Source organism: Haliaeetus albicilla, chromosome 2, assembly GCF_947461875.1.
Source record: "Haliaeetus albicilla chromosome 2, bHalAlb1.1, whole genome shotgun sequence".
NCBI lineage: Eukaryota > Metazoa > Chordata > Aves > Accipitriformes > Accipitridae > Haliaeetus > Haliaeetus albicilla.
In genome coordinates this window covers 8481340-8506419 of record NC_091484.1, presented here as the reverse complement: position 1 = coordinate 8506419, position 25080 = coordinate 8481340, and the positions used below count along the sequence as shown (strand labels likewise).

Genomic DNA, 25080 nt, shown 5'->3' with positions numbered 1-25080 from the left:
ACCCTTTCTTTCACTGAGGCTAAAAACAATCTGATAGAATTGAAGCTTTTAGTATAAACTTTAAATTCTTACATATGAATTTTCCAACTGTCCCATTACAGGACAGTTAGAATTATACTCCCATGACAGGAAAATTATTAACTCAGAATCTCTGGCAGTTATAAAGAATTATGATCATCTGCCAACAAAATCCAGCAACCTTCACAAAAAGAGATATCATTTGGCTTTTTTCACTTCCAGAACTAACAGGCAATAAAGTTGTAGATTAAAACGAAGTCCGGTGAAGAAAACACACAGTGAAACTAGAAAGCTCGAACCGTAGTATTCTCCTTTAACAAGTTATTTCATATATTGACATTACATTTCAGGTTATGTCCAAGAGGAAGATTTAAAGGAAGAGGAAGATATAAAGGAGGAGGAAGAAGATGATGATGACAACAACTCAACTGCTCAGCTCCAGGGCAGCAACGACACTGGCACGGATGAGGAACACGAAGTGGGTCCTGAGCAGAAAGGGAACTTCAGTTACCAGAATTCCCCTGTCAGTCATATATCTAACCAGGATGCAGAAAATGAATCACTACTAAGCGATGGTAGTGACCATGTGGCAGATATTAAAAGCATTTGCTCTAGAGAGCCACAGGACCCAAAAAGCAGCGCCCATCCCAAAGCCCAGAACGAAGCACACGATTGCATGGATAAAATGACAGCGGTCTATGCCAACATACTGTCAGACTCTTATTGGACAGGCTTAGGGCTGGGTTTCAAGTTGTCTAACTCTGAAAAGAGGAGTTGTGACAACAGAAATGGAGGGAACAAAGCTGATTTTGATTGGCACCAAGACGCACTGTCAAAAAGCTTACAGCAGAATTTACCTTCCAGACCCGTCTCAAAACCCAACCTGTTCAGCTCGGTCCAGCTGTACAGACAGAGCAGCAAAATGTGTGGAACTGTGTTCACGGGCGCCAGCCGGTTTCGGTGCCGGCAGTGCAGCGCTGCCTATGACACCTTGGTAGAACTAACGGTTCATATGAATGAGACAGGTCACTACCAAGATGACAACCATAAAAAGGACAAGCACAGACCTACCAGCTACTCAAAGCCCAGAAAAAGGGCTTTCCAGGACATGGACAAGGAAGATGCACAAAAAGTTCTGAAATGTATGTTCTGTGGTGACTCTTTTGATTCCCTTCAAGATCTGAGTGTTCATATGATAAAAACAAAACATTACCAAAAAGTGCCTTTGAAGGAGCCGGTACCAACCATTTCTTCAAAAATGGTCACTCCAGCAAAGAAACGTGTGTTTGATGTTAACAGGCCTTGTTCCCCCGACTCCACGACAGGGTCTTTCTCAGATACTTTTTCTCCTCAGAAGAACGCGAACCTGCAGTTATCATCTAACAACCGCTACGGCTACCAGAATGGTGCCAGCTATACGTGGCAGTTTGAGGCCTGCAAATCCCAGATTTTGAAGTGTATGGAATGTGGAAGTTCCCATGATACCTTACAGCAGCTCACGACCCACATGATGGTCACTGGCCATTTCTTGAAAGTCACAAGTTCAGCTTCAAAGAAAGGAAAGCAACTTGTTCTGGATCCTTTAGCTGTGGAAAAAATGCAATCACTGTCTGAAGCACCAGCCAATGACAGCCTGGTTTCAAAATCAACCAGTAAGTCATCTGCAGAATGCATAGCTCCCGCCTCTGAACTAAAAAAAGAGGGTAAAAAAGATAAAGCTGATGATGTAAACAAAGATGAGAAAGCAGTAAAAAATGAAGATTATGAAGACACTCTTCAGAAACCACTGGATCCCACAATGAAATACCAGTACCTCAGAGAAGAAGATTTAGAAGATGGTTCAAAGGGTGGTGGGGACATTTTAAAGTCCTTGGAGAACACTGTCACAACGGCTATCAATAAAGCTCAAAATGGAGCACCCAGCTGGAGTGCATATCCCAGCATCCATGCAGCTTATCAGCTCTCAGAAGGAACTAAGCCGTCTTTGCCTGTGGGTTCCCAAGTACTGCAAATCAGGCCAACAATCACCAATAAATTGAGGCCCATAGCTCCCAAGTGGAAGGTCATGCCTCTGGTCCCTATCTCAGCAAATGTGGCCCAGTGCACTCAAGTGAAGAAGGAAACTGATGACAAGGAGGAGGTGCAAAAGGACTATGCTAAAGAGGGCATCCAGTCTGAGCCTGCCTCACTCAGCCAGAGTGAGAGGGAGCCTCTCCTCAAATCTGAAGCCTCTGTGGAGCCAAAAAAGACAGAACCATGTCCCTTGAAAGAAGAAGACAAAATTAAAGAGGACAGCGGAAAAGAAAAAACAGTCCTCAAGGAACCAACAGCAGCTTCTCTTAGTAATGGTTGTGCTGCTGCCAACCATTCGTCTGAACTGCCTTGTGTCAACCCTCTCAGTGCGCTGCAGTCAGTACTGAATAATCATTTGGGCAAAGCCACTGAGCCTTTACAGCCTCAATCCAACTCCGGCCCCAGCTCTAGCACAATTTCTGTGTTCCACAAACCTAGTCTGAATATGATGGAGAAGCCAGTTTTATCTCCTGCTCCAACCCCACCAAGGCCTGCAAGTGTATCCAGGCACTATTTGTTTGAAAACAATGATCAGCCTATTGACCTGACCAAATCCAAAGGCAAGAAGGCTGAGTCAGCTCAAGCACAATCTTGTACTTCTCCACCTCAGAAACATGCTCTGTCTGACATTGCTGACATGGTCAAAGTTCTTCCCAAAGCTACTACACCAAAACCTGCTGCATCTTCAAGGATCCCATCTATGAAATTGGAAATAGATGTCCGACGCTTTGAGGATGTCTCAACAGAAGTTTCCACTCTGCATAAAAGGAAGGGCAGACAGTCAAACTGGAACCCTCAGCATCTTCTCATTTTGCAAGCTCAGTTTGCTTCCAGCCTCTTCCAGACATCTGAAGGTAAATATTTATTATCAGATCTAGGCCCACAAGAGCGCATGCAGATTTCAAAATTTACTGGACTGTCAATGACCACCATCAGCCATTGGTTGGCAAATGTCAAGTATCAACTTAGGAAAACCGGAGGAACAAAGTTTTTGAAAAACATGGACAAAGGACATCCAGTCTTTTATTGCAGCGACTGTGCGTCTCAGTTTCGAACCCCATCTACTTATATTAGCCACTTAGAATCTCATCTAGGTTTCCAAATGAAAGACATGAACAGGCTGGCTGTGGAGCAGCAAACCAAGGTAGAGCAAGAAATCTCCAGAGTTTCAGTTCAAAGATCTCCTGAAACAATAGCTGGAGAAGAGGACACAGACTCTAAGTTCAAATGTAAGTTGTGCTGTCGGACATTTGCGAGCAAACATGCAGTAAAACTTCATCTAAGCAAAACACACAGCAAGTCACCAGAACACCATTCACAATTTGTAGCAGAAGTGGATGAAGAATAACTCTTAAGGTATGCATGCTCTATAGTGAGTTTTAATTACATCATTTTATGGAGGCTTCGTAAGACATTCATACTTTCTTAAATGTAGGAAAACAGTATAAAATGCGTAATGTACTCCTGCTTCATTAATCTAATTGCATGTACATATCCATTTTATAATGTTTTCAAGTAGAGAGCTCGGTAAATGCATAACCACCTTGCCCTATATAGAAAAGTTGATGCTTATTAATATTTTCAAAATAGCTGTTTTCCCAGCTCTCGCTCTCTTTTTTGTTTCTAAGAATTAATCGTTTCACATCCTATGCACTTCAATGTGGAATGCAACAACTAAATTCTACTCTTTACAATGATAATGGAAAAAGCAGGAAAAAGGCACTGAAAACCAAAAGATTGTTACCTCTCAGTGTTAACACACAGTAAATCTGATTTTGATGGGGGAAAAGACGACAACTCAAATGTCAAATTAACAAAATCTTAATTATTCCAAGTTTCTTATAATCTCAAACCCAGCTCAAGAATCTACAAATAACTCCAAAAAGTGTGCATCTAGAAGTTCGGTTATTCTTTTGTTGATATTTGGATATTCAGTTTTGTAAAATATTTTAATGTTTTACACTTACTTAAACACTTACTATTGCGAGTGGCCTTTTTTGTCGCATCATTTTAACCTATCTCTCTATCATTCCTTTTTTAATCTTTAAGATGTTCAATTATATTTGGTTTCATGTAGGTGAGAGTGCTAGTCAATCCATAAACATCACTGACTTCAGTGCAAGTTTTCCTATAACCTGGGGGGGGGGGGGGGGTTAATGCTTAATTGAGAAAGCAGCTAGGTTTTTTTACAAGCTTACTATTTCAAAGACCTGTTAGTAGAATACTTCTACATTAGTGTTGCTATTTTTTGCTGAAAGATACACCAACCGAAGTACTGCCACAACCAATGTTTATAACATGTAATGTAATATTCAGATGACACACAATTTTTGCATTTTTAATTTTACTTGATTCACAAACTTGAATATTCTTGATTTAAATAAATATGCAGAACATCAACTAAAAGTCCAAATAGAAGTTTTTTGTTCTAATGAGTTTATTTCCAGGAAGGCTGTGTTAGTCATTCCCAACAATTTCTCCATCAGACTCAGGCTCTGCTTCTGTTCACAGAATAATCATGTGCAGATTCAGATTTTCTCCAATGTGTTCATTACTTGAATAACATTCGGAAAATGAATTCGTCAGACAGTCAAAATTAAAGATGTGTTGTGAGTTGTCACTTACGCCACCTGCTATTGTGGCTATTCTCTGGCTAATTGAGGGTGCAGGCACTTTGAGGATGAATACCCGTTTGTGTGAAGATTTCACATTTGTTTGCTGCAAATATTCATGAAGCTTTAAGAAACACTTTCTGTGTTCAGAGCCAGCACAAGGACTATGCATCACTTAAGCTCCATTAAAAAGGCTACTTTTGAATAATTTAAACCACTAATCAAAGGGTTACTTTGGGATGGGTAATAGAAGCTATTACTATAGAGTATAACGTCAGTATTCAAGTGCAATAAGATTTAAGTTTTGCATACATCTTGTACGTGCTGTCTGTGTTTGACTAGATTTATGCTGTGTCCATATTTTAGCCAACAAAATTCTGTCTAACTCAAAAGGAGTTTGTTTTCTAAATAGGGCTAATACCCTTAATTTTCTGGTTTAGCATTTTTAAACCAACATTAGAACTCAACAAATAAATGTTCTTTGTTTACCTGACCATTCAAAATCAACATACCTGACAAAATATCAGAAAACTACAAGACATTGGTTACGAAAAATATACCATACTTTGTTTCCTTCCCCACCAGTTAATGACTATTAAGATTCTGACATTCAGTTTTCACACAAGAGATATTAGAGCAAACCAATAATTTGGGTACTATCAGACAAAAGCTATCTGCCAGATATATTAATGTAACAGTTATTTTGGCACATTCATGGCTTAATACATGACACATGTTTCAGATTTGGTCTTAAAAGCACCATGTTATTACTAAGAGGCAAACCAAACACCCGCCTTTATAAACATGTTACTGTTTCTGAGGATTTGGGGAACAAATACAAGGAAAAAAAGATCTCCAAGGGAAAAAAAAGTGGTTTCTGCATTGTAATAACCTGCACAGACACATCGTGGGTATTATTCAGGTGATATGTAACTACATAAATAAGGTACTGTCCTTCCTGCCTTTGGGTACCGAGAAATTGCTGTCCTCTTAATACTCATCCATTTCTAATTTATATCAAGATGCAGGTTGTATCCTACCTTTGAAAAAATATATTTAAATTGCAATGACAGAGTGATAGCACTGTTATCTGGAACTATAATTTTAGTTGGTATGCATGATAGCACAAATTGTATGAAATGATGGGGTATTTTGGATAGCATTGTAAAGATTTTATTACAGTTTTGGAGCTGTAAGCCTACTGAAGTTCTGACTATGTTAGAAGCGTGCAGGCCAGAGTTTATTCATATGGTTTCTTCCTGAGATCTGCAAGGAGACTAAATCAAATAACAGGGATTTTCAGACTTTACTTATTCTTACCATGTTATTTTTAAGATTCAGTATACATTTGAATAATAACATAGAGAAGAGCACAGTATTTAGAAACAAGAAATATAAAGCATACTGAGATTCTTAGTATGCATTTGCGTTGACTTCTTCTAGGCAATATTGTAGTGAAATAGAAATAAAAATAGAGAAAATATATGGAAATAAATGGAAATAAAACAGTGGAAAGAGTACTTGAAGTATAGAAATACATAAAATACTTTCTCTATTTCAATGAAATTTACCATTAAAGGTTATATTTTAAAATGTTAGCTATCATTAAAAATATAAATGAATAATCTGGGTTACTACTGTAGAAAAATGCGTTATGTATATGGATTTATTTTTAAGACCTCCGTGAGGCTGTTTATAAGAAATTTGCTATAAATTCTTCTTAAATGTAAAGACGTATATGTCTGTTTTATATTCATCTTTGGTGTTTTCTTGAATTCTTCTAACTGATATGGGTTTAGTAATATAATGTAAAATTATGTGTAATATACAACAATCAGACGTCTCTATTCTCTTTCATTTAACCCACTTCAAATTTGGTTTTATTGCTATTCTTCAAAGAAAACCCATGAACATTAGGGAACATGGCTTTAATTAGAAGCAATTTGTATGTTGACTTATACCTTTGAAGAACATTTGTTCATTTTTTCAATTGAATTAGAATTTTTATGTTGTCCTGAGAAAAAATACCAGTCAGAATTGTATTTCTCACTTTAAAGTCAGGTGAGATTGGCTATAAACTGGACAGTAACTGAGGCTCTCTGTGGTCTTATCTACAACTTTTTATAGAAATAAGTCTCTATAGAGTCAAATTTACCAACTTGATTGGGGAGATTTCTTTTTCAAAAGACCCTGATAAGTAAACAAGCAGCTACCTGAGATGAACTAATTTGAAAGTAAGGCTGCTGCAAAACAAAAAAATGACTCATAATGATAAACAGTTTTTCTCTCTGTTTCCTCCTTTGTCTTTTTTTAACCATCAAGTTTAAAGCTTCTACAGTGCTTTTTTTCTACTTTATAGGAGACAACTGACATTCTGTGGTAAATGGAAGAAAGAGCAGAGCAGAACTGAAAATCCTCTAATGCACTGACACTAACTTGCCCTCTATTGTTGAAAATGAGCAGGCAATCATGATTGTTCATCAAATGGCTCCTAATGCAGTTAAAGCATTCAGCTATAATTTCTCCTTGCATTTATAATTACTGTCATAGACTGCACACCTCAGTGAGCAGATTAAAGCTATAAACTATTTAGCCGTAGCTTTAAGATGAGGAACTTGATTTGTCTGGCAGCAGTTATTTGTTAGAGAGCTTGACACTTCACATAAAAATGACTCAACTTGATGAAGAACAATGCAGTTTAAGCAATGCAGTGATTTTAAATCAGTCATTATACCACGCCCTGTAAGAATTGCAAAGCAATTTGTTAAATGATATATAGGACACGTAGATAACTGTATGTGTTAAGTATACCAAAATAGAAGATTTTTTTCTTCTGTGGATTTTATTTTCTCATCCCTCTGAAACAGTAGGAGCTGCTCTGAGCATCATGTTCCACTATTAGCCAATATTGGTGTTACATGGGCAAGGACAATTGCGTGAATTAGGAGTCCAAAACTATATTTTAGAGAATTTAGCTTGCTCTTCATCTTTCATTTCTTGTTAGCAACAAACATTAAAAACTGAAAGACCCTTTCAGGAGAATCAGACACGCTGGGACGTAGCTGCCTGCAGTTGTGTCCACCACGATTTTATAAACAGAGTTTACCAACAAAACGGAGGGTTCTGCTCACCACATCATCCACCAGAAAGAGAGGGTTCATTGCAATGGAAGCCTTCATTATTGAGTTCAAATGGGACTTTTTTCTGACAACTTCTTTTTGGAAAATGATGACTTCTCAATGGTAAAAAAATTCTGTGGGGAAGTCCCATTTTAGGATAGACTTTTGTTGGGATAAACTGGGTCAAATTGCTGAACACCATAAGAGGAGACAGGGGAACAGAAAAGGAACAGGTTGGCCTTTCCACTGCGCTGCAGGAGAGACACAGAGCCCATCCTCAGCAAGGAATGACCGCTAACCCATCACTCCTCCCTCAAAATAGTCCTGTTCTGGTGAAGCCTCAGTTCCCCTAATCCTTTGACATTTATCACTGTTTCTCTGAAGTGGTAGATAAGGATATTTTTTTAATTTAGCATTTTTAAATCTTCAAAATTTTCCTGGATAGCATTTTTTCAGTCTAGCAATAGTCCTTGTAAAACCAGTAATAGTGTGTTCTTGGCTTCCCTGAGAGCAGGGTCAGGCCAGATGATACATCAAAATGTGTCAGCACAGATATACCAGTGCAGATTTACTTGCTTTTTATGAATACTACAGGTTGCTATTAAGATCAGTATTATTTAACATTGCATTAGTGCATCCAACCCACTAGGTCAATCCATATTGTTTCTAGGCTTTGTATAAGCATACTGTATATGACAGTTCCTGCCCCCAAAAGGCAGGAACTCTTCTGCTCACAAAGAAATAGCAACTTTTAAGTATTTCGACCAGATTTTAACTGACCTTGAATAGCACCTACCTCCTCAAGCATTCAGTATTCATAAGGATATCAAGATCTTGCATTCTCCTTGCTGTGTCTGATATTATTAAATGCTACAGCCTTCATAATCTATAGCAGAACATTTTTACCCAGTGAGATTTCAAAGGAAGGGTATGTGAGTCTTATTTATACATTTTACACCTCAGCAATCAAATCGCAAAGATCAATAACAAAAGGAAAAGACATGAGCAGTATCCAGCCCTCAAAAGCACCTTTCAATAAAAATAATGTAATTTAGCAGGATGATCACTCAGTGCAAATATGATGGAGCACAGATGGAAAATGAGGAAAATTATAGATATGGCTTTATGGGAGGAGGAAAGGAGGAAGAGATTTTTCACTATTTATTGGGATAATGAAGAGATAATTCATGATTATTAAGCTGTAGTCTTCAGGCCTCATTCTGCCATCTCTTCCCATCTCCTCAGTTCAGAACTGGGTCAGTTTGTGCATCTAGGCATGGTCCATTGGCTGAGGAAGGATCAGGCCTTTACACTGGTTTTCACATGTCAGCAGAGTCGTGCAGGATTTACACCAGTGCAGCTCCAACTCAGGACCCTGTCTGCGAGAAGAGGAATGAGGTAGAACAGACAACGTGCAGCACAGAGCTTATGTCTTAAATGGGACGGGGTTTCTTTTTCAAGAGCATCTCACCTTCAGGAAAGGGGCAGCAGACCCTGGGGTTCCAGCCTATGCGAACACTAAGACACTGCACCAGCTAGCAAGATCACAGCCCCCGAGAGAGCCAAGGGGACAGATACTCATCCTGCCACCTCCCTGTGTCTGGAGAATTGCATTTTCCTGAGAGCGTGAGTTGGCCAAGCCCTTGAAGGTATGAGGTGGCAGGAAAGGTTTCCTGCACTCGAGTTTGCAAGAGGGATCCTGGTCTGGGGTGCAGCGTTGGCTCTGTCGGCTCTCCGCCCTGGCAGATGGACAGACGGGATGGCCGCGGGGCATGGCAGAGGCCGGGCAGCCAAGAGGAGGGGGCATCAGGGGTTGGAGATAGGGGGAATGGCAGCAGCTTGCTGGAGTGGAGGGAAGGAGGGAGACATGGGGCCGGGAGGGGACTTGTTCATTGTAGTAAATTTACGCAATCCCTTTATTAAAACAAAACAGTTCCTCCTCCCCTCCCAAATCCCTCCCTGCGAGCACTCAGCGCCAGCTCTTCTGCCAGGGGTCAGCACATGCAGGAGTGGGGGAGGGAAGGATGGGGGAGTGGAGGAGGTTGTCATGTCTAATGAATACCCTGAATGTATGGAGATATATATTTTTTTCATTTCAGAAAAGGTTCCATTAAGAGGGAGACAGCCCTAACATGTGCTTTGGCCCCTCATCAGATTTATGAGTATTTGCTCTGCTCTTTAATAGGAAACTCTGCAGCAACTGCCACCTTGCCTGCTCTCCCTGAGATACACAGTGGCTTCTCGGGGAAATGCACTTCATTATTAATGTGAATTTGTACGTTTTTATGACACTGCTTGGGGGAAGGGGCAGGCAGAGATTTCCTGGTGATATATGCTCATTTCTAACCATTTATTGTCCCAGACAATCGAAGAACAATGATAAACATTGTTATAGAAAGTGGAGGGTGCCACAGTGACATTTTTGAAGGGAAGGGAGAGGTGGCTAGAGTGGCTTTGATGTGGTTGTTTCCCTCCACTCCACCTCCTCCAGCAGCTGCGTCAGATGAAGCGACAGAGCGCTCTGTGTGGTGGCAGTCGCTGCCTCCCCTCGCCCGCCTTTTCTCAGGCCAGCCAAGACCATTTGCTCGGTGCTTTGCTACAGTGGAGGGGGTGCAGGCGAAGGAGAAGGAGTTCGTCCTTTGGGAAGACTGTACTGCAGAGGATCACAGGCCGCAGAGTGAACGGATGCTCAGAGTCCCCATGCCCCTGTCCCCCAGCAGTCTCTTTTCGATTCATTATCAAGTGACCAGCATGGAAACTCTGTGCACACAGCAGCAGCCGCAAGGCAAAGCAGGCCAGGAAGAGAAAGGCGAGGTACGGGGATGTGGTTTACCAAGGCGTTCTCAGCATTCTCCAGTTTCCCTTTTTACTGCCATGTTCATCCATGCTTAACACAGCCACGCAAGAGCTCCAGCAGGTGATGAAAACAGTGGGCTTGGGCTGCATTGGAGAACCAAGAAAGTTCAGCCTTCAAGCTCACCCAAAATAGAGAGATCGGGAAGGCCATGACCTCCACATGCTCTTTTGTCCCCCTCTTCCCCTGCCTTTCGCAGTAGTGCTCTGCACCGTCTGGCGAAGGTCGAGGTTGTGTTACGCTGCCTGTGCCATGCAGTCCCTCAAGCTCCAAAAGCGCCGGTGCTTGAGGAAGCTGCCTTGGTCCCGGCTGGGATATTCGCTCTCTGCATCCCTGCCAGGCTGAGCTTTCTCTGTGCCGTGGAGCCCGTAGCCTCGAGCTATAAGTGAACGATTGCCATGTTTTGTGTTCATATTCTATTCCCTAGCCCTAAGTATGCACAATCCTTTGTAACAGGAGATGTGCCCAACAGCTGAACACTGCTAAGACTTTCTTTATGACATTTTTCTGCTCTTCTCGTAAAGCTGAATACTAGTGAGGTAAGAACATCAAAGTAGCCATGCAGGGTTAGGTCCAAGGTCCATGTGTCCTTCCTATCTCTGACCATAACCAGTATGAGTGTAAGAACAGGACAGATATGTGGTGCCATTCCCAGAGCACTCTCCCAGCCTGCAGATTTACAGTTCAGGGACTTCTTCATCTGGAGGAAATTATTTCCCCCTGCTCCCAGAGCTGCAGAGAACATGCAAGAGGCCTTCCTGATAGCTGCAGAAAGTTGGGCACAACTGTGACACCTCTTGCAGTGAGCTCTGGAGGTGCCCCATCCCAAGACAGAGCAGAGGATGTCCCAACCAGCCCATGGCAGTCAGAACAGGGCTGAGCCTTCACACTTGCTCTTTGCACATGGCTGAGGAAGGAACCACAACCAGAGTGCAGAAGTGATGTCAAGCCCCCAGACCTAGGGGCATCACACTTTATTCCATTCTCTCTTCAGGTTTCCCTGGGAGTTTTCCATGATGCAATAAAAATGCCACCCTCGAAAGATTTCTCTCTCAACTGTATTCAGAGGAGGAGTTGCAGTCTTACTGCAGAGCTTATACTAGCATGGACCAGTAATTCAGAGGAGGCAAAACTGCTTGTTCCGTTGCACGTGGATAATACTAGTTTGATCCCTTCTGGGTTTGCTTTCAGCTTTTCTAAACCTCCAAAGCACTCTGTGTGCAGGCAAAAGCTTTTTTCCCCTCTCCTCTTGGAGAACTGTTGAAATCTCAAATGTGAAACTGCTGTTTGCATAGTCATTTAATGAAAACTCACAAACACTCTCCCTATCTCTGAAAACCCCCAAGTTTATACCATGAGCCGCACAGATTACCTGAAATTATTTATCTCGATACAGGTAACTGATATCCTGGTGTAGTGCACAGCTGCCGGTAGATATCCCCATCACACAGCTCCACTGCTCCACTTCTCTCCTATTTCAAGCCAAGGTTTAGAACCTCTCTGTCCGGTTCCCTGTCTCTGCCCTCTGCCGCTCTTCATGTGATCTCTGTACAGTCTCCCCGTAGCCATGTGTGCATCGGTGCTCCAAGCACAACAGTGGCTACACAACACTGACTATATTTCTGTGGGCAAGACAAGCTACTGGCACTGATCACTGTTGGACTGCATCCTCATGACTACCAACTTTCTTTACAGGGCCATTAGAAAAACTGACATTGCCTTTTAGCCACCTCTTGATCTACATCCCAAGGGACATCACATAAGAAGAGTCTTTCTGGGATATGACAATACTGTGGCCTGTTTCTGCTTATGTTCATGTGAAGTGAACACACTGCTCTGCCACTGGAGAAGGGCAAACTTAATACTTCCTTCATGCTCGCTCAGCTCAGGGGTGAACAGCTGCGTGTGGATCACTCTTCAGTGCAGCTCACCCTAGACTAGACATACACAGACAGATAGGCTGTGGGTGGGCTTCCAGTTCAGTAATTCACTTCCCTCCATAATCCTGTGGAGCCCTAATCTGTTGGCCTTGGTTTTTTATGGTGCAAGACCCAGGTTTGTCATCCAGGGAAAAAACGATGGGGGAGGTAATTCTGTTTATTTGATCAGTGTTTTTTTAAAACATTGTCTGTGCTCCCAGGAATTATGTGGTGGCCTTCTTCTATAAATCACAAATGCACAAAAAAATAACTCTCAGTATTTTTCCAAAGAGATTAGGGTGAAAGTTCCTACACTCATATTTCATGTCTGGAAAAAAATATCAACAAGAGTGATAAGTATAGCCAAAATGAGTGTAAAAGCACACCCTGTCATTTGTTTTCCATGTGCCATATGTTTTCTGAATCCTGCACCTCCCACATACAAATTGCATGCAATAATGTGGGGTGCACACATTACTCAGGATTATTTTGTTAAGCCCTGCCTATATGGAGGAAATTAACTTAAATAAAGTCAAGCCACTGTGCTTTGTTTTGGTTTTTTGCTTATTCTGGATTCATAGAGTAGAAAATTAAAGATCCCACTGTGCCAGGCTTCATGTCATTTGGTTTTAATTTAATTCATCTCTTCAATTCTCCCTGTTTCTCCTTCTCTTTGAGTATCATTGGTAGGTGGTCCAAGCATCAACCAGAAGATTTACTAGCAAGACTGAATGTATGAACGCTATGAACACATTGTTTTTCCCTATATGATTTAATGACCTTTTTGGCATTCCCATGGCTGTTGAAATCTTCCATAATAATTCCCTTTGGCAGCCAAAGCTCCTGTTGATCAGGTGAAAGCTGATGCAAATGTCAAATGTCAATAAATTTGTAATCCATGAATGTAGTACTTTGTGCTGGAGTGAGACAGCATTAACCAGAGTGCAGCAGGAGACACCTAGGATATGAGCTACATCTTACTGTGAACAGAAAACAGACAGGAAAGGAATGCCACCTCCAAAACCTCTCCATAGCCAAGCTCTTTTCCTTCTCCATACTCCCTATTCTCCCTGCATGTTTTCTGAATTGCTGAGCTTTGCCAAAAGAGGGGTTTATGGCTTGCTTTTGGCAGAGTCTAGTGATGCAGATTCTGTCCCTTGTTCTGCTTTTGACTCATCGTGTGAGGTTGGGATTTAAATTCTCTGTTTCTAAAGGAGCGCTTTACAGTTCAGAGGTTTTGGAGGCTTCGGAGTTTGATCCTGGAAATGATTAGTTATGCAAGATATTCCAGTAAATTAACAAGACCACTTATATAACTTAGGTGTTGCAGGAATGAGTCATGACTCATTTATAGTTTTAAGATGCTTGGAAAGGGCGAGCCATGTACGAAGCCTGATTTTATATACAATAAAGACATAAGAACAATCACATAATTTCCCAAGAGATTTTCTTAAGGGCCCTCCACTTTGACCTTTGGCTCTGAAAAGCTCCAGTTTGTTTGACATTGAAAAAAAGCAAATGTGTGAATACAGTGCCATGAGCATTTGCACTTTGAACATGCTGGGGCGGAACACAGATGAACTGGAAAAGGTTGCAACAGCTAATGTACTGGGAAAATATAACAGAGGCATTTACTTAATAACTCAACTAATTCCTTTAGCTCACCTTGTAGAGATTTAACCTTTGAATGAGAGAGTCCCTAGTTCAAAATCCCGTGTCTCCTCTGTCCTCGTGTTAATTTTTAAATTATATATCATTGTTGAGAGGCCCTTGTGTTGAGCATTACAGGCTATTTTTCATGTCTAAAATGGGGAATTATAACTGAACATTAGCTACTGGCTATAAATCACACAGAACAAAGTGGCATCTGCATCTACTCAGTAACAAGAGTGGGAGAATTGTAACTTACTTAAAATGAGACAGGAAAAAGGACACAAACACAGTAGCAGAGATAATTGTGACTTGAGAAAACTAATGGTTCTTCCAACTGTGATGCTCTGGACTCCTCTTCTCTGGAGCTCTCCACAACCGGCGTTATAAGTGCACGGTCACAGTAGGAGCTCAGTCAATCTGGAGGGCAAACGCGAAGCTGGAAGCTGTTTCGCACCCCCCTGCCATGCCACCTAGCATGCTGTGGTCATGCTGGGCCAGGGCTGGGGTAGGGGAGAGCCTTTTCACAGCCTGGAAATAGCACTTGTCTCTTTTGCTCTCCCCATCACTATCCTCCAGCAGCAGGCATGAGCGAGCAGTGACCACAGTTCCCTCTCCCTGGGATATGTTTTTATTCCTAATTGTAGCTAAAGCCCAGGTAAGGAGGAGGCAGCACAAGGCAGTTAACAGAGCAATTATCGAGGCTGCTGGGTACAGGCTGACCAGCTCCTTCTCTGCTGCTCAGCTCACAGGGCAGGAAACCCCACTGCTCCTGTGCCTTTCTGAATGGCCCACTAATGATACAGTGTCGTGGTTTAAACCCAGCCACCAACTAAGCACCCTGCAGCCGCTTGCTCACTGTCCTCCTCCCAGTGGGATGGGGAGGAGAATTGGAAAAAAAAAAGTAAAACTCATGGGTTGAGACAAGAACAGTTTCATAACTAAAGTAAAATAAAATATGGTAATAAAAATAATAATAAAAAATATAATAACAATAATAATAATTGCAATGAAAAGGAATATAAGAAAAGGAGAGAAATTAGACCCAAGAAAAGACAAGTGATCCACAATGCAATTGCTCACCACCTGCGGACCGATGCCCGAGCAGTGATCTGCCCCTCCCGGCCAACTCCCCCCAGTTTATATACTGGGCATGACATTCTATGGTCTGGAATATCCCTTTGGCTAGTTCGGGTCAGCTGTCCTGGCCGTGCTCCCTCCCAGCTTCTTGTGCACCTGCTGCTGGCAGAGCACGGGGAACTGAAAAATCCTTAACTTGGGATAAGCGCTACTTAGCAACAACTAAAACATCAGCGTGTTATCAACATTATTCTCACCCTAAATCCAAAACGCAGCACTGTACCAGCTACTAGGAAGACAATTAACTCTATCCCCACCAAAATCAGGACATACAGTGTTACCTTAAAAGACAGCAAAATAAGCTGAGCATGGCCTCATTCTTGCATTTGTCTCTGCTGGCCATTCTTCTCCCTTTTCTTTTCTTTTCTTTTCTTTTCTTTTCTTTTCTTTTCTTTTCTTTTTTTATTTTTCAGTTCTTTCACTTTTGAGAAAGCTTCCAAGATCACTCATGTCCTCATTGGCATAAGCAAGACCCACCTGTTTCCCTGTGTCACTGGAAATTATTTGGTCCCTTTCTAAGAGAGAGATCATCTTGAACTCTGTACAGCACCTTGCACAGTGCAGTCTTGTGTCTGCTATTGGTTTTGGACCCTAATGCATCAATAGCGTAAATTAAAAAAAAACAACTACACATGTTTCAGCCTAAGATGCCAAGGGTCTCCCAGGATGTTTGTTGCTGCCTGTCCATTCAGATATTCCTCTTTTTGGGGGTCATGCACCTTCATCTGTACAGCACCAGCCACTGGAGCTGCTTAACAAACTACCTGAACTGAACATAGCCAGGGACTTAGGATTAGTTCTCCCTGCAATGCAGGTCTCTTCTTAAAAAGAGTACAGATCTCCACAAAGAGATTTTGCTGAAATTAAAGCTTTAGGTTTCTTTCATAAGGGACAATAAAGAAAGCAATTTTTACAGCTAGGCCAGGTGAGTGTCCTGGCAGGAGGCATTCGCTCAGGAGCTGCCACCAGGACAGGAGTATGAGGAATCCTCCTGCTGCTGTCTGATGAAGGTGACCTGCTGCTTGATGCGAGGGTTCTTTTCTGCTCCCTTACTGTGTCCCAGTCTGGAAAGTGGGTGCAGTTTTTCCGGGATTAAATTCAACAGTCAATACTTTACATCCCTCACAGCTTCCTAACAAAGCCTGGCCTCACTCCAGCACTCCATCCCTACACAGTGGGCTCAGAGGCAGCGGTCCCCAAGCGGGAGGGGTTTGTTCTGTTTGTGCAGTGCCAAGCACAACGGGTTTCTGGTCCAGGACTAGTCTCTGAGTAACAGTAATTGTAACAGGTGCTTTGCTGATTAAAGGCAAACTTAAGAACATTCTTAAAAGCTTTGCAGAATGGAGGCCTATGTGCTGTATATTTATTAGGCTGTTCAGCAGTAATTCAGACAGCTGAGAATTGTTGAGGACCTGGTCTTTCTAATTGTGTGTCTAAATCATAGTTTCACTGTGATTCAGAGGTACTAACATTACAGTCTACACAGAATGGCTTAGGTTATATGGTCAGATTCCTGCAGATGGTCAGTTTGTATCATAAAATTTAAAATTACAACTTGCACCATAAAGCTACTGCCTCAAATTTATTATATATTGCAGCACAACAAGCAAATTAATACTAGATGCAGTATATGCCTAGACATTAATGTGAGCAGAGGATGAAATATTCTCCTCCCAGCTCATTGGTAGATGTTCCCTTCAGAGCAGAACTGAACTGCCCAGAATCACCAAAGAAGAAGAAGTCACCAAGAGTGCAGTCCGGCGTGATGCTGGGCTCCCTGGCTCCAGGGACGTGGGAAGGACATCCCACGCCTCGCGGCGCGAGGCCCCAGGGCTTCTGAACTTGCAGTTCTGCTCTGTGCATCACGCATGCAAGAGCTGAGCTCTCAGCAAAATCTTTTTATTATTCGTCATAAAGAATCACAGCTGTGAAAAGCGAACTAGGGAAGGAGAATGGGAACAGGCAGGCGCTCTCCCTTGGACCGATGTAAATCAGGAGTAACTCCACTGCAAGCCCGCTGAATTATGTTGTTGTCACTTGGACATCAGACCAGAATCAACCCCTTTACCTGCAATAGATGAGTGAAATATCTTACAACTGTGTGTCCAGGAGCCTGCTAAGCTTCTTGCAGAGTTGCTGTCAGTATGCCCAGGGCAGAAGCATATTTTTTTTCTTACTGTTGTACATAAGGGCTCTGCTGCAGCCGACAACATGAAATGTGTTAGTTCGGTTTGTTCAAAATGGAGTGTGTTTGTTAAGTGTTGCCTCTTTGATGTTGCGCTGCCATCTCCATCTTTGTCATCATTGCCCATCTTTTTCAATCTAATGAACTCAAACCATCAGTGCAACTTAAGTTCGGCTGTCTGTTCTTGCATAGTTAATATTAAAAATGTACTAACAGTGTGGCTGCGAAATCAAATTATGCACATAAATATGCTGGCATAGCAGAGGAGGCGGCAGAAGCTGAAGTTAGCAACATTGATGCCAGTTCACATTTGCAAATCAACCGTCAATCTGTCATTAAACATGTTATCAAATGATGATAAGTGTATGCTTCTTGCTTGCATTGGCGCTCTTATTCCCGATGTTGATGTGCATTAATGGGATAATGTGCATTAACATAGTCTTGCTTGGATGAACACAAAACATTTTTTATCCGTCTCAGTTTGTTTCCCCCTGTGGCCCCCAAGTAAGTGTTTTGTGTTATCAAATTGCCAAAAAATGGGAAAACACATTACTTTTAATTAGCAAAAATTTTGAGACATTTTTTTTTTTTAATTTTTACCCAGACTATCTCCTGTGTGTTGTCACTCGAGGTGGGGGAACACACAAAAAAAACATTCCGCTGCCTTCTTTAAGTAAAACGATTAATGTCAGAAACTCAGAGACTGACAATTATGTGCTGTCTTAATGCACTGGCCTTTCATCTGCAGTCCTTGCTTTTGACACGAGTGATGGTTTCAGTGCAGCGATATGAAAGGCAGGAAAGGAAACCATCTCAGGCATTCCCAGCCCATTGTGTGGTGCCGCACTCAGACATGGCAAGCAGTCCTTGAGCTGGCTTCATTTAACCGTTTTGCATACAAGCCGGCAAAGGCTGTACCTAGAGATTAAACAAAAAGCTGAAGAAGAGCGGGGCTGCTCTAGGAGGGAACCGAATTTCTGAAGTAACTTCCCACGCGATTGCCCAACTCCTTCATCCCCTCCCGCAGGGCGCTGCATAGTCAGGGCTCCACTCATGCTACACGCTACTGGTAAACTTCCAGGGAAATAAAAAAAAATCCTCATTGGAAAGAACAGAAAGTGACTGAAGGCATAAAGCCATTAAAAGAGCCTGGTTATCACCCCACAATAGACCAAGTGCCTGCCTGCCTCACAGGCTCTGCCAGGGCAGTGCCCAGGCAGTGAGGGCTCGGCTCCTCGGCTGCCCAGGGAAGGCTGCATTGCCCTGGGAATGATTTGAACAAAAATAAATAATAGTATTTTTGATTATTGCTTCTATTTAGATTTGAGTTGTTTACCCAGGCTTTTCGAAAAAGTTTAGGTGGAGTTCCACTGGAGCAGAAAAAGCATCTTTCACACTTATGGGACTTTTAAGGTTTTTCAAACTCTTTTTAAAAAGTAAACAAAGAAAGGTACTTCCCACCCCCTGGAGAACAGCTGTTCTTTTAAACCCTTTCATATTTATGCAACAGGGGCAAAATTGTGATGATCTACACAGGTTTTTACAGTAAAACAGTAATAGTAATTAAAAGCAAGATGGATAATGTCTGGTCCTGTTCAAAACACCGGGAATTCTTCCAGGAGTTTTACTAGGAATTTACCAGTAGTGTTATCAAATGAGGCTCAAGAGTTGCCTTAAAGGAAAGTCAATCACTTAAAGTGTTTTATTTTTAGTTTATGAGCTGGAAAATAAAACTTCTTTTAAAACTTTTATGAAAGACATCATATTATTTATGTGTTTCTAAAATGGCAACTTTTTCTCATATAATAGAAATGTTTATAAATTACCCTTAGTCTCTGCTTATGACTACATCTAACCTCCAAAAATGGTTTGAGATTTATCTTGAATTTAAAAAAATTGTAACTAGTAGAATAGTCAGCTCCTACAGACTATGAACTTTTTGGTAAATGAGTCAAACTTTTGATCACTCTTTCTTTTTTCTCAGTCTCATAATGCCATTAACTTTAGGCATCCTATTCAGGTCTCTGATTTCTATTATCTGGATGATTTAAAGGAAAAATAAAAGGGAATAATTATTGATTTTTTAAAAATTGTCTTGATTTTTTAAAAGTCACCCATTGCATTTCCTATTATTTCTAAATTATGGCTACATCAGCACAAGTTTCATAATCATAAAACTCCTATAGCAGTAATTGTATTCCTGTTAACTGTAGCTTCAGTGAGTCCTCCTGTTTTCTACTGCTAAACCAAAGAGTTTGTCTTCTAATACAAAGAGCTTGAATTTTAAGTAAATTTTCTGTTACACATCCATTACTGGCAGAATTTATCCAGCAACATTTTTTTTTTACAGTTGTGTAGCTTTACGTTGCTTCTACTCCATGAGCTACCTTGAAATTAACTTGTCAAATGTTCGTCCCACTACTTAGGGAAGATTCCTAATCAGATGAGTGGACCAATTTGTCATGACTTGGAGGAGAGGTGTTGGAAATCAGATGGCATTAAAAAGGCTCACTGTGAAGGCTGTGTACGAGGCATTCCTGTAAGGCAGCTCAGGCTAGGCTCCTGTAAGGGACTATTTGTATCAGAAATGGCATTTGGAAAACTAGAGCAAGAAGCGTGTCTCGGTGTCTCACTTTCCACATTGACTTTGACCCCTTTAATATACCTCCCTCAACGTGCTTCATCACCAGAGCCCAGCTCGCTTTCATTTGGGGCACTTGGCAAACACCAGAACAAGGTGCAAAACTGTAGAAAACTGAGCATCGCAAAACTGAACCCTGAGCCAAATTATTGGCCACATCACGCTGCTTCAGCCAGTCTCTACTTTAAACAGATGTATTAATCAGGTGTGTTAATTTACCAATTTTCATTAAGCAGTTTGAAACAGTGAGATGCTGTGTTATTTGTCAGTAGGCATATATCAAAGCAAATATTGAATAAGGGATTAGCACTAACAGTTACGCTATTCTTCCTCTCTATTCTCCCAGCCTTTATTCTTCATACTGTATCTTGTTCTATTATCTTAGGCCTGACTTTGGAGTGTTTTCAGTTTTTGAAAATGGCAAGTAATTAGTCAATATGTTTTCACCATATGTATCAAGCTCAGTAAAGAGGCAACCATTGGCCTTTGTCATGGCACAGTAAGCGTTCGTTTTCTCAGCACTTCAAGTTACGCTGAGCGTGTGGTGAACGCCAAAGAATTTAATGAGGAATTTTACAATGAAACATTTGACATAATAATTCACAGTTCAGCGCAGTTCACAAATTTAGGGTGAGTCCCCTTTTAAGATCGCCTCTGTGCTGTTCACACTAGAGATCTTGCATGAGCTGCTTCTCCCCTGCCTGGTGCCCTGTATGGGCAAAGAGGCTGTGCAAAGGGTGGATAAATTGTTATGACTCAAAGTGGTCCCGTTTTACATCTTCTTGGCACAGATGCTGTGTACAACAAGGGAGAACTCTTGAAACCCTTTTTCCTTTCCAGACTGGCTTTTTACTTACCCCAAGATAGTTAATGCATACTTCCCAGATAGAAATTTTTGCTTTAAGGCTTCCTCTGTTGCTGACTGTTAGCAATCTTAAAAAAAGGTCAGAATCTGATCTTAACACTGCTGATATGAAGTGGCATTTGCCCAGATTTTGCCATCTCCTGAGCAAAAATATGTCCAGTGTTTTCTACAGAGAGATGGGATAGACAGCAGCCTTGCCTGGGCCATTTTCCCCTCTTGGGAATACTGTATTTCAGTTATCTGTGGAACAGGTTTCTGCATTCCCCGCTGGGTTTCTTTAGATTTGCAGATAAAACATTTTAGCTCAGACTCAGTTGAGCAAGTTACAGGTATTTTGCTTAACATTTTGGGCTAGATACAACAAATAATCATGAATACGAATGATGACATTGTTTTACTGCAGTCATGATTTAAATTTATGTGGCATTGCTATTGAAGTCAATAGGACCTTTTCCTGAGTATGTTTTGCAGGGTACAGTATCATTAAAATATGACAGTTAATAGTCTTGTTTATGTTATTATATTTAATGAATAAATATATCAGTCTGTACATCAAACTCAGTTGTGTTTATACTCTTTAATTGTAGTCTTATCTCCCCTAGAAGCATGTTATATCTTTTAATTTTATAATTATCCACTTTATTCATGTGTGACACTACAGAACTGCTGCTTATATCCTATGAGACATCCAAATACAAACAGATGGAAGACAGGCAACCACTAGGAAATTCAGATCTGGATCTGAATCCAGCTCCATATTTTCAAAACACTCCACAATTTCAGATCCAAGGTCTTGGTTTGGGCTGTTGTATAAAGGAGCAAAAGTTGCAGAATATGAGTCTAATTTATATAGCATCTCCGAACATGATCCCTCAATAGGGATTTTACATGATACTTCAACACCTAAATGTTGCTTTCTGTCTCTTGAAAGAGACTTGATCTTTAAAGGCAAAGAGGGAGCACTTCTTACACTGGCCTTTCTGAAGTTTTTCAGAAAGGGAATTCAAGATTTATTGGGCCGGGGAGAGGGAACAGAAATATAAGCATAACTTTTTAGCCTAGTGGTTACAACACTTGGCTGGAAAGGGTAAATGCCAGTCCATGCTCCAAGGACTGTTTTGTTTGAACTAAAGCCACAAGGCAAAATGCATTCTAAGTCCTTGGGAGTAAAACCTCCGGGTCTACCTCCCCCCGGTAAGCAACCCTCACTAGGCAGCAGAATTGTGCCGATGCCCATGCCCATTTCTTCTCTCTCAGTTTAAGATTCACTTTTGTGAAGCTTCCAAAGACCAAACAGAGGTTGGAAATGTAGGTTTCAGTCCCCTACAGCCTGGCTGAGTGCTCTAAGCCCGAAGAAATCCATAAGTCAAAGCTAAAAGTGTTTTAGAAGAGCAAATTCTAATACGATTTTTAAAGAAAGTCTACAGATCCACCTTCTTAGAAATCTGCTAGGCTATGAACCCTGAAAGGAATAACTATTTTAATGGAGTAAAAGTAACTGAGTAGCTATATTTCAGCTATAACTGAGTAGATTCCCAAAGCCCCAGAGGGATATACCCTATAATAAGAGATCAACCTGCTCTCAGCATCTTTCTATTTTCCAGGTCTGGCCATAAGCAAATCCTCCCTCAGAGCTTGATGAATCTTATAGGTTCCCTTCTGAGGCATCCAACTTCTCCTAAGCCTGAAAGTTAACTCTCTGCTAAAAACATGCAGTTTCCCAAAACACAGTTATCCAGCCCCTATGTCCTGCTTTACAGCTGAGTGAGGGTGATTCTGTGCTTTTTATCAGCACAAATTCCCTGGGGTGGCACTAATTACAAACCAACGAATGCTTTAGCAGATGGGTCTCCTCTAGACTTGAGTTAGATGAGTAAATCCATCAGCTGGAGGGCAGTCAGCAAACCCTCATGTCTTGCCGTGGAGCAAAGCTGTTAGAGAAGAGCATCTTTTCACTCACAGATTGCATCCAATGCCCATCTTTCTCATTTGGGATCTTTTGCCAAAACAGTTACAGGAAAAAAAGCCAGAAGGTAAAGTCTAAAGGCATGATACTTATACCGTAAAAGTTATGTTATCTAATTACTTGTATTACAATGATGAAAAGTTTGGTAAAACACCCTGGGTGTTACACGTGCACATAGGAAGACAGCTTTCACATGATTCTGCAAGTTCTCCTTTAAAATTTTTCTTTTCGTCTGTTGATGTAACACAACAAATATTTACTGCGTGATGCTGTTTCTGAAGGTAGTACCTTCTTTTGGATCCAGTAGCCAAAGCATGTGCAAGAGCAGGCTGGGAAAGGGGAACACCCATGTATAAAATCATAGCCCAGAACAAGTTGCTGAGATTACAAGAGAGCAGCTGGCAAGAAGAGACACGTGCAGCCAGGTAATAACAATAAAAAATTAAAAAAAAAGGTTAAGTTTCCCCAGGTACATTAGTAGTTTCTGAAAGCAACATCTTAGTATATTTTTTCCTTCTTGATTGGTTTATCTAGTTGCTGGGCAATATTTTAACCTCTTTGACTTTGAAAACCTCCCTCACCTATTTTGTGTTTGAACAGAACTTCTAGTAAGTGCCCTAACAAAAGTCACCTTTAAGGCAGTCATCTAAGGAAGGGAAAATCTGCTTAAGAGACTGACACAGCCAAAGTGAATACTTTTCTCAGTTAGCACTTGAAGAGGAAAATATCATAATATTTAAACCAGTTTTGAAAACTTTCCATGAAAATAGGGGAAGGGAAAAAAACCCATAAAACACTAGTTGAATACTGAGAGAGGCCAAAGAGAGTTCAGTTACCATAGAGATTATTACTGGCAATTGGTACTCAACAGCAGATTGGGATCTGTTACAATATTTTTATTAATCTTTTCTCTTAATTGGTTATTTATATATTTTGGATCCATCTCTGTGCTGGGTCCAGATTTTACTCTTTACCTGTCACTCTTTTTGACATGAAGCAGTAATGACTGTGCCAGATATCAGGCATTTCCTCGATTTGTAAACATTAGCAGGGGTCACGAGTACATAAAATACCACGTGGACAAGTCACTGTGCTTGGCTTTGGCTGGCATAGGAGGAGGGAGAAGCATCACAAATGCACTCAGTGTCTGTGAGGCTTCATCACAAGCACTTTTCCATGCAAACCCTTATTGCCATTACAATTACGACAACTTTTTGTAGGTACAGCAGAGAGGATGCAGAATTCTTTTTCCCCGTTCAATTTTCCCTTGTGTATATGCAAGCCTAGTCATTTAACACATGTGCATTCCAGTGCATAAACTGGTAATTTAGGAAATATCCTATTGTAAAGCCTTTCCCTCTCCTCCCTGTTTTCCCTTCCGAAAGATTCATCCTGTTGCCCGTGTGTGTTGCAGCAACTGAAAACACCCAGCTTTTTTATAGCCCTTTCAGTGGATGTACCCTTAAGGGCTAATGATAAGGGACTTTTTTAATCAGTTAGCTTCTAAAACTTCTTCAAGTCTTAATTTTTTTAAGAGTGCCTAGTCCTATATATGCCTGATGTTAAACACATTTTAAAATGCTGCTGGTTTGTTTTGGGTTTGGTTGTTTGTTTTTTTTCTGCCACACCATTTGCCTTTAGGCAGATATACTTTCAGGATGCCTGAGATCAGCCAGAGCCAGCTGGGTTTTCATCCCCTTTCCCCCTCTCATCCCCAGCCTGTTGCTCCCTGCCTGCAGCTACTGCATTTCGCTTGCAGGGGCACGGTGGAGCACAGTTGCAGGGAGATGCTGAGCGGGGAATCTGGCTACAACGAGTGTTCTCAACTGCACAGTGTGAACAAAGTATATATAAAAAAAAGAGAGAGAAAGGGAGAAACATGTTTTTTTCGCCTCTAATCTCCTTTAGTTATCATGATCTCAAGGGTTATTTGTAATGATAGTAGGCACTGCATTTCAGATGGAAATGTGATTTTCCACGCTGACGGTGTCACTTTAAGTAAACAAAGTTAATTCTGCTTCCTGCTATGCAAGGTCTA

General features: G+C 41.2%; 1 protein-coding gene across 2 annotated transcripts in view; it reads left to right on the top strand.

The window, feature by feature from the left end:
- Nucleotides 1-25080, top strand: part of TSHZ2 (teashirt zinc finger homeobox 2) — a 232757-nt gene that overhangs the window by 138065 nt on the left and 69612 nt on the right. Inside the window, exons 2-3 of one of the 2 annotated variants that reach the window (XM_069804966.1) lie at nucleotides 369-3447; nucleotides 7063-7587. In XM_069804966.1, the coding sequence (XP_069661067.1) occupies nucleotides 369-3439 (3071 nt within the window). In that variant the 3' untranslated portion in view covers nucleotides 3440-3447; nucleotides 7063-7587. Of the gene's footprint in view, nucleotides 1-368; nucleotides 3448-7062; nucleotides 7588-25080 lie in introns of those variants that run through there. The other variant, XM_069804956.1, reaches the window with a different exon arrangement.